Source organism: Haemaphysalis longicornis, unplaced genomic scaffold (assembly GCF_048455015.1).
Source record: "Haemaphysalis longicornis isolate Haplotype H1 unplaced genomic scaffold, Haemaphysalis longicornis Haplotype H1 scaffold_8, whole genome shotgun sequence".
In the NCBI taxonomy this organism is placed as follows: Eukaryota; Metazoa; Arthropoda; class Arachnida; order Ixodida; family Ixodidae; genus Haemaphysalis; species Haemaphysalis longicornis.
In genome coordinates, this window is record NW_027526445.1 from 141,118,980 (window position 1) to 141,132,762 (window position 13,783).

At 43.2% G+C, this 13,783-nt stretch overlaps 1 protein-coding gene across 1 annotated transcript in view; it reads left to right on the top strand.

Moving 5' to 3' along the window:
- Positions 1 to 2,254: 2,254 nt before the first annotated feature.
- LOC144149290 (uncharacterized) overlaps positions 2,255 to 13,783 on the top strand; it is a 32,176-nt gene continuing 20,647 nt past the window's right edge. The window contains exons 1-2 of the mRNA XM_077680856.1: positions 2,255 to 3,113; positions 7,732 to 7,850. Coding sequence (XP_077536982.1) covers positions 7,780 to 7,850 — 71 coding nt within the window. The 5' untranslated portion in view covers positions 2,255 to 3,113; positions 7,732 to 7,779. The remainder of the gene's footprint in view (positions 3,114 to 7,731; positions 7,851 to 13,783) is intronic.

Below are 13,783 nucleotides of genomic sequence, written 5' to 3' on the forward strand. Positions count from 1 at the left end.
AAAACAATATCGCGGAAGCTTCGTCCGACGAGTGGGTCAGCACCAAGTTGATCGTGGTCACCACCTTATCCCTGTAGAAAGCGGGGAAACAAGCGAGGGTAGGTCGCATGCATAGAAAGATTCCGCCAATGCAACCGTAATATACTAGGCTGCCCCCTTCCGCAGGTAATCAGCTGCCCGTAATTATTGGTGTGAACAAGACGCACGCACAATCGCTGTCACCGCCCGGGACCACGCAAACTTGTCGATTACAGTACAGCCGCCCTGCTTCAGCCGTACGCCATCAACTCACATGAAAAAAAAAAAAAAAAAAACACGCTTTGCCTCCTAATCAGCCTAATCGTCGGCTCCGCTAAGCTCACCGTGTATACACTCTCCGAATATCTTCCGTCTGATCGACACTCTCCGAATATCTTCCCGTCTGAATCGGTCTGATAGAATTCTCCTGAACTGCAATAAAAAAATTAACAGGACAAACAATTTTTTTTTTCACGAATAATCATTGATACTCTAATCAACATTAGTTATAGTTTTTGTATTGAAAAAAAGTACTTTGAGTCAAGCCAAGGCAACTGCTGGGTAAAGCTAAGTTCGAAAATCACGCATCCTCCAGGCATGGCCGCATAATGGGGGTTGAAGCCGCTATTCAGCGGCTCGCATAGACACTAGCGCTAGTGTCCCCTCTAGCGTATATTAGTATGCAACTCTATGACTTGCCCGACTGAGCGTGTCATCGTTGTGATTGGTCGTCCCACAACAGCGCGCCGGACTATGTGTTCGTTTCTACTAGGAGAGATGGCTCTAAGTTGGATATGCGATCACAATTAGCCGGAGCAACTAAAGTGGGAAAGCTACAGTACGGCTACTCGTGGCAAAGAAGGGTTAAAAAATTGGTTCCACACCTTATACACCATGCACCAACAGCGCGGAACATGCCATCACACTTTGACGTACCGCCTTTTTTTAGCTACCGCCGGAAAATTCACCAATTTTTAGGGGTACCAAAAACATTTTTTTCCTGCTAAAAAAATTGGTTAGGCACTAAATGCAGCAACAAAAAATGCAGATTATTTAACGGCCTTTCCAATAACACCAGTTTTCAAATATTTTGTACATCGTAGTTGTGAGAAAAAGTACAAAAATCAAACTTTTTGTCAAGTTGCCGAAAAAAAGGACAAAAAAAAAAAGAGTTGTGTATATCAAACCACCAGTAGTAGAAAAAAAATTAGAATATACATTTTGTAGGGAAACATTTTAAAAACACGCCCTAGAAAAAATGTCGACTTGCGCCGAACAGTTTGTCAGATATAAATAAAATATGTTAGCACGCACAGTGCCCGTGTCATGCGGTGAAGCCCAACCTCTAATTCAAAATGTGCAATTTCGGGTGGTTCCTTAGAGTAAATCTGGTGGTTTGACATTATCAGAGGCATCAATTTGCCCCCAAATAACGTAAAAACATCTTGTCAATGACTGACTTTGCATTTACAGCGAGCACAATATTTCGGACAAGCACGCGATGCGAAAAAAAAAAAAAAACATGCTTGAAGTTAAAAACGTAACGCCGTGGTTGACGCTTGTTGACGTTCACGGTCGGTTATCTCTCAAAACATATAGCTGAGCTTTATTATCATCTTCTTACTCGCAATTGTAGCCTTGCTCGTAAAAATGAGGTACGATGCGCTAGAATCGTGCCCTGCGGTCTTTGGCCGAGTAGCAGTTGCGCAATGTGCTGAAAAAGATCAGCACAATGAGCCTCCTCTATTGCAGCGCCACCTGACAGTTTTAAAATGAAACAGTACAAAAACGTATCGGAGACTCCGTCCGAATAGACAGTTCAACTAAGCAGCAACATTAGACAGCCGGGGATACCCTCGCATGGAAACGAAACTGGAAGGCGAACAGCTGGCAGTGTAAGGCCGGTTTGAAGAGCTGTCCTTGGCGGAAGAGATATCTGGCGACTGGGTGTGAGCTTTTGACTTGCCTCTGAAGTTCTTATAGTAGAAATCGGGTTAGGGTAGGGGTAAATCAGGAGCGGGCGTGCTTTGTTCGAGGATCAGTCACGGACGCTCCAGGCGCCATGGCAGGAGCCTTGAAGTTGGGTAACTGCGTAGTAGCGCTAAATATGACTTTCGCTATGCAGAAACCAAACTGAAACTGTTGTAGACTGTTCGCGAATGGTCTTGTGGTAAGCAGAACTACCACAGAACTTAGAAGAACGTGCGCAAAGGCAATGGCAGCAGTGACAGCACTCGAAACAGTCGCCTGAATTTTCTTCTCTGTCTGCGCAGCCCCTTTGCCGGCCGCTGTTTCTACAGGAGCCTTGCCTTTTGCCGTGTGATCATCTGGGGCCTTCCACAGGCCTTGATCGTCGGCACGTGTGAGCTTCGACCAGGCTGATCAGCGATCCCCGGATCCTTCTGCTCCATCATCACCAGCCACCGCTTGGAGGCACTGCCTTCAGCGATGACAGCTATAAACAAGCCAGCATCGGGTGCCGCGCTTCATTGGCAGCAGTGACAGCACTCGAAACAGTCGCCTGAATTTTCTTCTCTGTCTGCGCAGCCCCTTTGCCGGCCGCTGTTTCTACAGGAGCCTTGCCTTTTGCCGTGTGATCATCTGGGGCCTTCCACAGGCCTTGATCGTCGGCACGTGTGAGCTTCGACCAGGCTGATCAGCGATCCCCGGATCCTTCTGCTCCATCATCACCAGCCACCGCTTGGAGGCACTGCCTTCAGCGATGACAGCTATAAACAAGCCAGCATCGGGTGCCGCGCTTCATTGGCAGCAGTGACAGCACTCGAAACAGTCGCCTGAATTTTCTTCTCTGTCTGCGCAGCCCCTTTGCCGGCCGCTGTTTCTACAGGAGCCTTGCCTTTTGCCGTGTGATCATCTGGGGCCTTCCACAGGCCTTGATCGTCGGCACGTGTGAGCTTCGACCAGGCTGATCAGCGATCCCCGGATCCTTCTGCTCCATCATCACCAGCCATCGCTTGGAGGCACTGCCTTCAGCGATGACAGCTATAAACAAGCCAGCATCGGGTGCCGCGCTTCATTGGCAGCAGTGACAGCACTCGAAACAGTCGCCTGAATTTTCTTCTCTGTCTGCGCAGGTTAGTGTCTAATTGCCAGAGAACCTCGCGTTCCTTGTATTTTATTGCTGTAATTGCTGCCACTTGCACTGTTCTTGTCGTTGCCGTTGCGATATGCCCACGAACGCGGAGCTTGCAAAGATGGTTGCCGACATGCAACAAAGACTTGACGCTGAAACTGAGCGAACAGCGGAAGCTGTTTTGGGTAGGTTCTTGCTAAAAATGCAAACTTCCGGCGTTGATATCCTCGAGCTCAAGAAGCAAGTTGATGAGTTAGTGTCGAGCCTTGAGCATATGAACTCGCTTGTTGAAGATCTGCGCAGTGAGAACGCTTCATTGGTCGCCGACAACAAGGCACTGAAGTCGGAAAACTCGGCTCTGACTGAAAAGGTAGCTGACCTGGAACAGTACTCGAGGATGAACAACGTGGAAATAAAGGGTGTTCCTTGCACTCAGGGCGAAGATTGCATCGCAATAATGCAAACCATTGGGGAAAAGATTGAGTGCCCTCTAGAACCCCTTGACATCGACGTTGTTCATCGGGTCCCGACGCGTTCGGAAAACCAGAAAAATATCATTGCTAGATTTTGTTCCCGAACCAAGAAATCCGAGTTCATTAGCCAAGCACGCAAGGCGAGACTTTGTCTCGGTGATATTGGTGTTGTGGCATCACCAGACACCCCGGTCTACATTAATGATCACTTGACTTCAGGTAACAAGTCATTGTTCGCTAAGGCACTAACTCTAAAGAAGGAAAAGAAATGGCTGTTTCTATGGACGGACAACTGCCAGATCAAGGCGAGGAAGACTACTGACAGTAAAGTTCTTCGAATCCGCAAAGAATCCGACCTGTCAAAAATCGCGTAAAGTGACTGCACCAGACGTAACCTATGTAGATCATTATCATGCCTCAGACATCCCCATTATTCTTGGCTAATGAATTAAGATCGTTTCTTTCTAGCGACTCTCAATCTATAATACATTTCAACGCAAGAAGTCTGCGAAAACATTTCGACGAAATTCAAAATCTACTTTCATCCTTTGATAACCATTTTTCTATCATCGCAATTACTGAATCTTGGCTATCGGACGACGATAAGGACCTGTACTGCTTCCCTTCCTATTCACCCGAATATTGTCACAGGTTAACAAGTAACCACGGTGGTGTAGCTTTATTTGTGTCTTCTAATATGTCCTATAAGCGAAGGTATGATTTAGACATCTCGGTGACCAACTGTGAATCTGTCTTTATTGAGTTCGATCCTTCTTTTCTAAATATTGATGGCAAATCTTTTATCTGTGGCTGCATTTATCGTTCCCCATCAACATCGATTCCTGAATTTTGCCTAGCTCTTCAACAGTCATTGAACAGTGTGTGCTTGGAAAACAAAAATGTGGTTATCTTGGGTGACATTAACATAAATTTACTTGATAACACATCTTCCGGATGTATTAACTATACAAATACAATTCACAGCTTCGGATTTGAGTGTCTTATTAATATTCCAACTCGTCATGCCAGTACCGGCGGTGGTTCTCTTATTGATCACGCCCTGTCTAATCTACTTACTCCGCCTCTAGCTGGTGTTCTTGACATCGATATTACTGATCACTGCCCCATTTTTATCAAATTTAACGGTACCCAGCCCCAACGTTCGTCTGCTTTTGTAAAAAATATCTTGGACAAAGAAAAGTTCGTTGAAGCGATCGCAAAAGTAGATTGGTCTGAAGTTATGCACACAGATGACACGCAGAAAGCCTATTCCCAGTTTTTACTGATAATTTCATCATGCCTGCTTTCTAACTCCTGTACCCGAAAATGTAAAAGGCAATTTCCATTTGCACACAATCCCTGGATGACCGATACACTCCTATCGGCCATGCGCAGGCGAGATAATCTTTACAAAAAAACAAAAAAAAACGGCCTTTCAACATCAAGTTACTTGCTCGGTATAAAAAACTAGCTAACGACATTTCTGCGCAACTGAAGACCGCCAAAAGAAAGTATTACGAACATAAATTAACAGAAGCTGGCCATAATTTAAGGAAAAAATGGGAAATCATAAATTCTTTCTTAAATAGACGCATGCGTCACGATCATGTCTCCAAAATATCGCACAATGGTATCGAGTACGTTCAACCCATTCATATGGCTAACGCTTTCTGCAATTTCTTTTTCAGTCATGATCAAAGTGATATTTTCAGTTATGAGCCTAACTACGCAAGGCTACCGCATTCATTCTTCCTTTCACCTACAACACCCCACGAAATTTTTAATACCATACACAACCAAAAAATAACCAGCACCGGGCTTGACAATATTCACCCCAGCCAAATACAAATGGTCGCTCATCTCATTTCGGAGGCACTTTCTCATTTAATTAATCTAATGTTTAAAAACGGCGTGTTTCCGGAGGAACTTAAGCAGGGAAAAATTATTCCAGTCTTTAAGAACGGTGATCGATCATTGCTTCCTAACTACAGGCCCATATGCATATTGCCATTTTTCAGTAAAATAATTGAAAAACTAATTGCAGCTCGTCTAACAAACTATTTAAATAAATTTAATATTCTTTCTTCATGCCAATTTGGTTTCCGTCCTGGTTATTCCACTGATCTGGCCCTGGTTTCCCTTACCGACAAGCTAAAATCATTTATTGACGAAGGCTTCTACGCTGGTTCAGTTTTTATCGATCTGTCTAAAGCATTTGATACTATCAATCACTCTATCCTTTTTACTAAACTTGAATTGCTTGGAATTTGTGGTCCTCCATTATTACTCATTAAAAATTACTTACGAGATAGAATTCAGGTTGTTTCCGTAAGTGACGTCTACTCGCAACCTAGAACAACTAACATTGGCGTACCCCAAGGTTCCATATTGGGGCCACTACTTTTTTTGTTATACATTAACGATTTACCGAATTGCCTTGCCTCTTCAAAATGTCTATTATATGCAGACGATACCACCCTCTACAACTATGACAGTACTGTTTTGTCTCTATATAACGTCTAAACTAAATGTAGATCTTCGTAACGTGTTACAGTGGTGTAATCTTAATAAGTTAAAAATTAATGCTTCTAAAACAAAGTTTGTTGTCTTCCATTCCCACCAAAGGGCCATAGCATCCACACCATCTGTTACCATTGACAATCAGCTAATTTTCGCTAGTGAATACTCCTCATTTTTAGGCGTCCTACTTGACTCCAACTTGAAGTATCATCATCATATTGCTAACGTAAAGAGAAAAATGGCTTACGGCTTGCGCATCCTCATTAAAGCAAGATCTTTCTTCAGTCATTCAACGCTAATATCACTATACTATTCATTTATTCATCCACATATTACATACTGCATCTCATGCTGGGGCAATACATACGACACTCACCTGAACCCATTACAAATAATACAAAATCAAGCTATTCGAATAATCTCGTCAAGCACGTATGGCGCGAATGCTCATTCATTGCTTTGTTCAAATAGTATTTTGTCTGTTTCCAAACTGGTGAGTTATAACCTAGGTATTTTTTTGTTTAAGGTGCTTCGCAATGAGTTTCCGTGTTTCTCTTTTTTGGCCGCTAGTCTTGTTAATACTAACACCACTTGGTTTGCTTTTAAGCACAATTTCATTTTACCGAGAGTAAAAACTAACTACGGCAAACAGACAGCGCACTTCTCGGCTATTTGTCTATGGAATTCTATGCCACCCACCATTAAGTCTTCGAACACATTCCACAAATTCAAAAAAGAATTAAAGTGCTACCTGATGTCCCTGTCTCAGACGTAACCAAGATTGTTCCTGATGCTTTGTTTTTCAGTGCTTTTCTTTTCTAAATTGATAGTGTATAGTTATTGCTACCATGTAATTAACTTATTGACTCTGCTTTACATCATTCTTGTACACATCCCTCTTTTCATTTGCTGCTATTATTCAGTGTATTTTAAGTTATTCTTGGCAGGAGGTCCCGCTACAGTCTTTGACCTTGGGACCTCCTTCTGTATATAACCCCCATGTATCATTTGGAGATATTAATAAATTGATTGATTGATTGATTGATTGATTGAACTGCCTAAAATCATAAAGTAGCTTTGCAACCAGGCACTGCTTGACATTTTCAGCCGATTTCTGGGATTATAAAAGTGCATATACCACTGCCGGAAGGAAAAAGCGAAAACACTAAAATGTGTTAGCTGAATCTGGCTGTAAACAACTCAGAATGGACATATGTGGCGTAAGAATGCGTACTCATCAGTAGACATGCGTCTGAATTACTCTACGCTTTTTTTCTTGCGTGACGTTGGAATGGAATGACATAAGGACGGAGGTACACATCGAAAGAAAGACCAAAATGTTTGCGTTTAGGTAGCTCAAGAAAAAATATTTTCCAAATATTCTGCCAAGCAAGAATATGTTTTAATGCCTACACAGACTGGACTGGCTGGATTGGCCAGAGAGCATGTTCACTGTCACGAGGTGATTGAGAAAGGGTGTGGCAAAGAAATGTAGCTGCATTTAGGTCTTTACCATAAGAAATGCACCTTGCTTTATAGTACAGTCTATTGAGCCAACGAGTGATGGGGCGGTGCCCATAGGCTTTTTGGTGTACATTTCTCAAATGGCTACTTTTTTGTCCGCAGGAACTGAAACGTAGGCAGATTGGTACTTCACTGAAGACGATCATCGCCATGGGCCTAAATGACTACGGCAACGCCTCCAGTCGCAACCTTTTTAATACGCTGTACAAGCAAGCCGCTGAGTAAGTGAATCACTGGGCTTGTTTCGATACCGCTGACCCAAAAGAGTACTGAAACGAGACTTCAAAGCTGAGATAACAACATAAAAGGTTTCTTCTGTATATGGAACTATCTGCCTGCATGTGTCAACAGTAGCCCTCCAGTCTAACATTTTAAATCCATTTTAATCCTTGCGCACACGGGAACACACAGAACACGTACCCTTTAACAGCGCCATCAGCACGATGCCATCTGTTCCTGGCCCCAAACTGACGACGTCAGGGCTCCCATGACGTGCCAAACGGCAAACGTGCTGGCTGAGGTAGGCGCGCGCTGCTCCGTCGTCTGTATCACGTCACGACTTCGGGACTGTCTTCATGCTCCGCGGGCGCGTGGAGATGGTGGTGGAGACCACGGTCGGTATGGACGCGCACGCGTCCACACCGGGATTGGTGCGACACGAACGTTGACGTCGCGACTTCCGCCATGCCATGGCGGCTGCCTCGGTGCTCGTTTTGTCGAACCGAAACTGACACGAATTAACGAGCCTGTAAATAACAACGCTGTAATGAACTGTTTAATGCGCCATTACATGATTTGTGGGCAGGTAGGCCCCCCTAGCAGTGAAAAAAACGTAACACGAAAATTTCATGCCAGTACTTCTTTAAAGAGACAGAGTGGGAAGGAAAGATGGCCTACAATAGTAAATCAGAGTGTCATGAGTACAAATATAGCCCTCACCGGGGCAGTAATAGCTTAATAAATTATGAACATACCGAGATTCTTAAAAGGGGTATAGTAGCCACCATCCACTTTCGCAGGGCGATTTGTTCCATCCCTAACCTCGAATGTTTGAGCGCTAGGTGGAGCTTGCCTAAACGTTTAAGTGCATAACACTTAAGGGAAGATGGTCGTCTTAGCTGGACCGGCGTCACGCACTCAAGCAGAGGCTTGGACATGATCGCCACTTCGCCTATTCGGGATGAAACCTTAGGCCCTCGTGTTCTGAAGCCGGTGTTCATCCCATTACGCCGTTGAGGTATGTGGCACTGTAGGTGGTCTTTGCACGGCGTTGTTGCCATGGGGGCCACCCTTCCTAGGCCGCAAATAAGGGCACAGTAATATAAAATAAGGGATAAAATCATCAATCAATGTGTTAATTACCAAAAAGAATGAAGACACAACACAGTACTTCTTATTTACCTGTTCAAGCACGGCGGCGCCCTCTCTTGACTACTTTCTGCATCAACGCCAGGCTGGTGCTGAAACTAGTACAGAGAGGCACCACAGCCCCTCTTGTGAATCACAGCTGTGCGCTTGACAGCTTTCACGATCAGTGGAACTGCTTTGCATTCTTTCTAATGTAAATACCCAAGCAGGGACATGGAAATGGATAATAAACATATGGGGGCCTTAAGGTGTCACGTAGTGTTAAATAGCTGGTGAACATTATAGAATAGGATGCCTCAGACCATACTGTACGGTATATTTATGTTGTCATTTCGTTTAATTGTTTCACTTTGCGCACGAGCGCAGTCAAAACATGAGCGAATGCGGATGTACACAAGAGCCTCCCGTACCCCCTTATGTTGAGCGCACACACTTGCAAACACCAATGGCAAAATCAGAGAGCACTACCGCAAAAGGCTTGAACGGCCGGCATTTTGACTTCGTCGGTCAGATGCACATGTATATTGTGTACCTGCTCCGAGACGGCAACACGTCCAAGGAAAGATGCGTCGGCGGGGTGGGGCTTGGTTGTCTAGTTGTTCATCCCAGAATGCCATGAAAAATATTTGATAGCCTTGGGGGCTCAGTGACACCGCCGCGCACAAGTGTGGTGAATAAGAGAGCGTGTGAGACTAGCGCACGCTCACAGACCAAGCTGTGCATCATGGCTAGTAGCTCAGGCATGCAAGGCTGGAGTGGGACGAGTTATTACCCTGGAATTTAATCAAGTCCAGCTCCGCTTTAGTCGGTGTCGTTCCCGGATACCGCGGCCTTGTTATTCCCTACTGGGGCTCTTAGCACTCGAAGGAATAAACACTCACCTCTTTTGTTCCCCTGACGCTAACGAATTGGCAGTGTGGGAGATATGATAACGCCATTTAAACACAGAAGCCTCAGGTATGATAGTAAAGGTATCAAAAGTAAAAGACTGGGAGTTTGCTGTCAATACCTCCTGATTTCTTTTGCCTGTACTTAAATATATTAATCCTACAGGTGTATGGTATGCATTGAAAACGCAACACAGCAAGCACGACATACCGATGGGCGCGTTTCCTCGTTGAGAGCATCTAGAAACGCTCTCGTATTTTCTCATCGGAAAAGCTTCTAAAAAGGGAGCGGAACCGATGACATATCGAATGTATTTCTTAAAAGATGTGTTGAATGAATAGCAAAATATTGATGCATAATATTTACCAAATGGCATTGAACTAGTTCGCTACCTGTGGGTTAAAAAAATGCCAAAAGCAATCTCCGTTCACGCAAGTCGCAGTTAAACGTGTTTCCAACTTAGACCATATCCCCAACAAGCAAATCGTGAAAACGGTTTGTACACATCGTTCTTAAGCACGTAATTTGTTCTACAACTATCAGGTCAGTTTTGTACCACTAAAGGCAGTTCCCGTCGTGAACTGTCGCCTCTAACCCAACTTCGTTTCATTTCATTTCATTTATTCATTTATTCTCCAGATCAACAGCTGGATGGCCTCCTGTCCTATAAGCTGCGAGTTGCAGCTTGACTAGGCCTAGGAGCTGTTGTACATAACAACAACAATGTACAACAAAAACAACAAACAACAAAACCGCAAAAAGTAGCCCTTTAGGCTATGAAAAAACAAACGTAATGCAAGTTGTACAAATGATATAAATAATACAACTTTTACAAAGGATACGATTATCGTATAGAAATTGCAAAAGGTCCGCAGGCAAAAATAGAAATTGCAGAAATAAGTCGCGTGTAGAACTTCGCAGGACATGGAGTATACACGTACCGGAATCATAACACAATTTCAGTCACATTCATACACACGACCACAAAAGAAACCATTCAAAAACACGAGAAATTTTACGTGTACACATTCTTCGCCCTCATAAGAATTTGTATCTTGCATACGTTGTCACCACCTACATTCATTCTGTAAATCAAATATTTATACTGACGTTAATAAAATACTCCAGTAACTTTTTTTTGAGAATTAAAGGCTGTATTTTTGAATTTCTTAAGTGTCACGGGTAAATTATGTTTTAGCGACTGTAACTTATATTGCGTTCGAAAGTAGGGGATAAACCATAATTCACTATTTCTGATCATAACTTAAGTGCCGCAGGGCGTAAGAGAGGCTAAAGTGTGTAAGAAAGTTTGATGTTCACTTCCGCAAAAATACACTGATTGCAGTATGCGAAATTCGAAGTTGTGTTCAAATCGAATAATATTATATTGTAAAAATAAATTTCCAGTGGGGAATATCCCGTCAACATTTGCTATGTGTTGTAAAATTCTTTTTTGCAAACGCAATATTTTATTAATGTTTCCCTTGGATGTCGTTTTCGAATTGATTCCCGTCTTTCCTTGAAGGGGCCTTGCGGACAAATGCATTTGTTTTATTCGAAAGATTTTTTGTTTTATAGTGCCCCCAGCGCTTATAGTGCCCCCAGAGAAATTCTCACTTTGAAATAAAATTTTGATTCTCCCGCGAAATTGTGTTTTCGTGACGAAAGCAATGAAGTCACAAGGGCGCGCATTCAAATGAACTTCCACTGCGTCATTCGGCTTTTCAGCCTTGCTTGCCGTAAGTTCTCGCATATGGCGCTACCATACTCGGTCATGGACCGCTGTCCGTGTTTGCACCTGGCTTGTTTTTGTTACCGTTGAATGCAATCGGTTCGTAAAGCATGGGGTATCGTCGACAAACAGAATCACGTAAGACAACGTCGCTTACGCCAATCGGCCAGTGCCGTGTCAGACAACTCCAATGCTCGGGGCTGCAGTGCAGCTAAAACAAGCATAGTGTGCCCAGTATTAACAGCAGTGCGCATCGGTTCTTCTATGCTTACGTGTATTTTCGTACCTTTCATTGCTTACCGCAACATTCTTACTGCAGTAACATGACTTTAAGTGGAAATAGCTCGTTCGGCAAGCTGATAAGCCGTGCCTAATTTTCGTTTGGTTTTGGTGGCTTCAGCCAATCGCACAGCTGTGTATATATGACATCATAGGTTCTGTTGCGGGAAATGAGGTGGTGTGTCGGATGGATATTCTCTTTTTTCCTAATTATACAGCATATTTGATCGAAGTGTGCATTAAAAGTGGTGTCAGTATGATTGTAGCGACAAAATCTTTCGAATGAACGAAACTTGTGTTTTTGGGAAGGAATATCTGACATCCACCTCAACGCTGCCGTGTGGCAACGAAAGGAAAGCTGTACAGCTTTTCTATGTAGCCGCACTTCTGAAGTGAGGTGTATGTCAAATATTACTTCACAAAAACGTACTCCATCTTGGGGATTTCCCCTAAATGTGGTCGATTAAAACTTGTGTTTTTTCTGCATGGCCCCTTTAAGCCTTGACAGAAAGAAGAAAACAGGCTATGTCAAGCTCCATTTCTGAAGAGCGTGAATCGGGTACCGAACAAAAACTGCTAGCAAAGTTAGCAGAAAGCATAGAAGGCCGATTTCCTACCGGATCAGATAATACTTTGCTGACAGATCGCAATGCACTCAAGATTATCAAGTACCCATACTCACGTCCGGTTTACCAGGAATACGGCCGTGTTCTGGCGCCTACTTTGTTTTAGTGTTTATGAATGATTTATCTGCAGAGGCCAGAGTAAGAGTTAGTGTTTTTTCGGAGGATGTATTATTTGTAGAGATCAATTCCCCGCGAGATCATTTACTTAACCACGCCCTGAAGTCAGTCACAGCTTGGTACTCCAACTGCAGCACACGACCATTAGCGCAACGAAATGTTCTGCTGTAACAATCATCTTAAAACGATAAATATCAAATGTTTTGCTACGCCGTACATAATATTGGTCTGATAGTCAATAATAAGGCCTAATGTATTGGCCGAAATGTAACACATGACGTAAGGTCGTATTCAACGCTCACCAACCCCACATCGGTCGCCATACGCCGAGATTTTTTGAGAACAATTGGCCAGCGACTCCAAGGAGGAAGAAGATCGGCTAAAACATATATAAAGGCAACTCGGTAGTTCGCAAACGAGACTTGGTTTCTTTCTACGAACAACCTTGTGAACTATAAATTGTAAATAGGAAAGCAATTAAGTTTATAACAAATACAGGGCAACTGATTTGAGCGCAGAACTCCGAACAAAGACATGTCTTTTAACCCTGAAACAGCGTGCGAAACAAGCACTGCAGAATCCCTTCTACTACTTAGTTAGCAAGCAGTTAATGATAGATAGTTCAAAGTATATATCAACAACATAAAACTGAATAATGTGACAAACGCTCTCGCTAACAGATTGAGCATATCCAATGCCGCACTGACTACTTTAAAACTTTGATGGTTTTTACTAGTCATAATCGAATAAAAAAAATTGCCTCCGTGCATAACAGCTGAACGGATGAAATTTTTTCTCGTATTTGTACGAGAAGCGCCTATACCTTTCGGTTATAAATATTTACCTGTAAAATCTACTTACGAAACATAATCGCATTCCTCTTGTCCCTTTACCTCCCAATTTTATGGTTACGTGGGGATTAGAATATACCGAAACAGTTCGCTTGCTTGCACAAACCGCCATAGTGGTGAATGAAATGTTGTATGGAGGCCTGTGTTGTGTAATATTGCATATTTTATGATTTTATCCTTCCTGCAAGATTATCTGATCGGATCACACTGTGTGGAAACAAACAAAACAAGCAAACCAATAAATAGACAAATTAATAAGTGTAATGAGCAAAAGGCGCCATAGCAGGCGAACG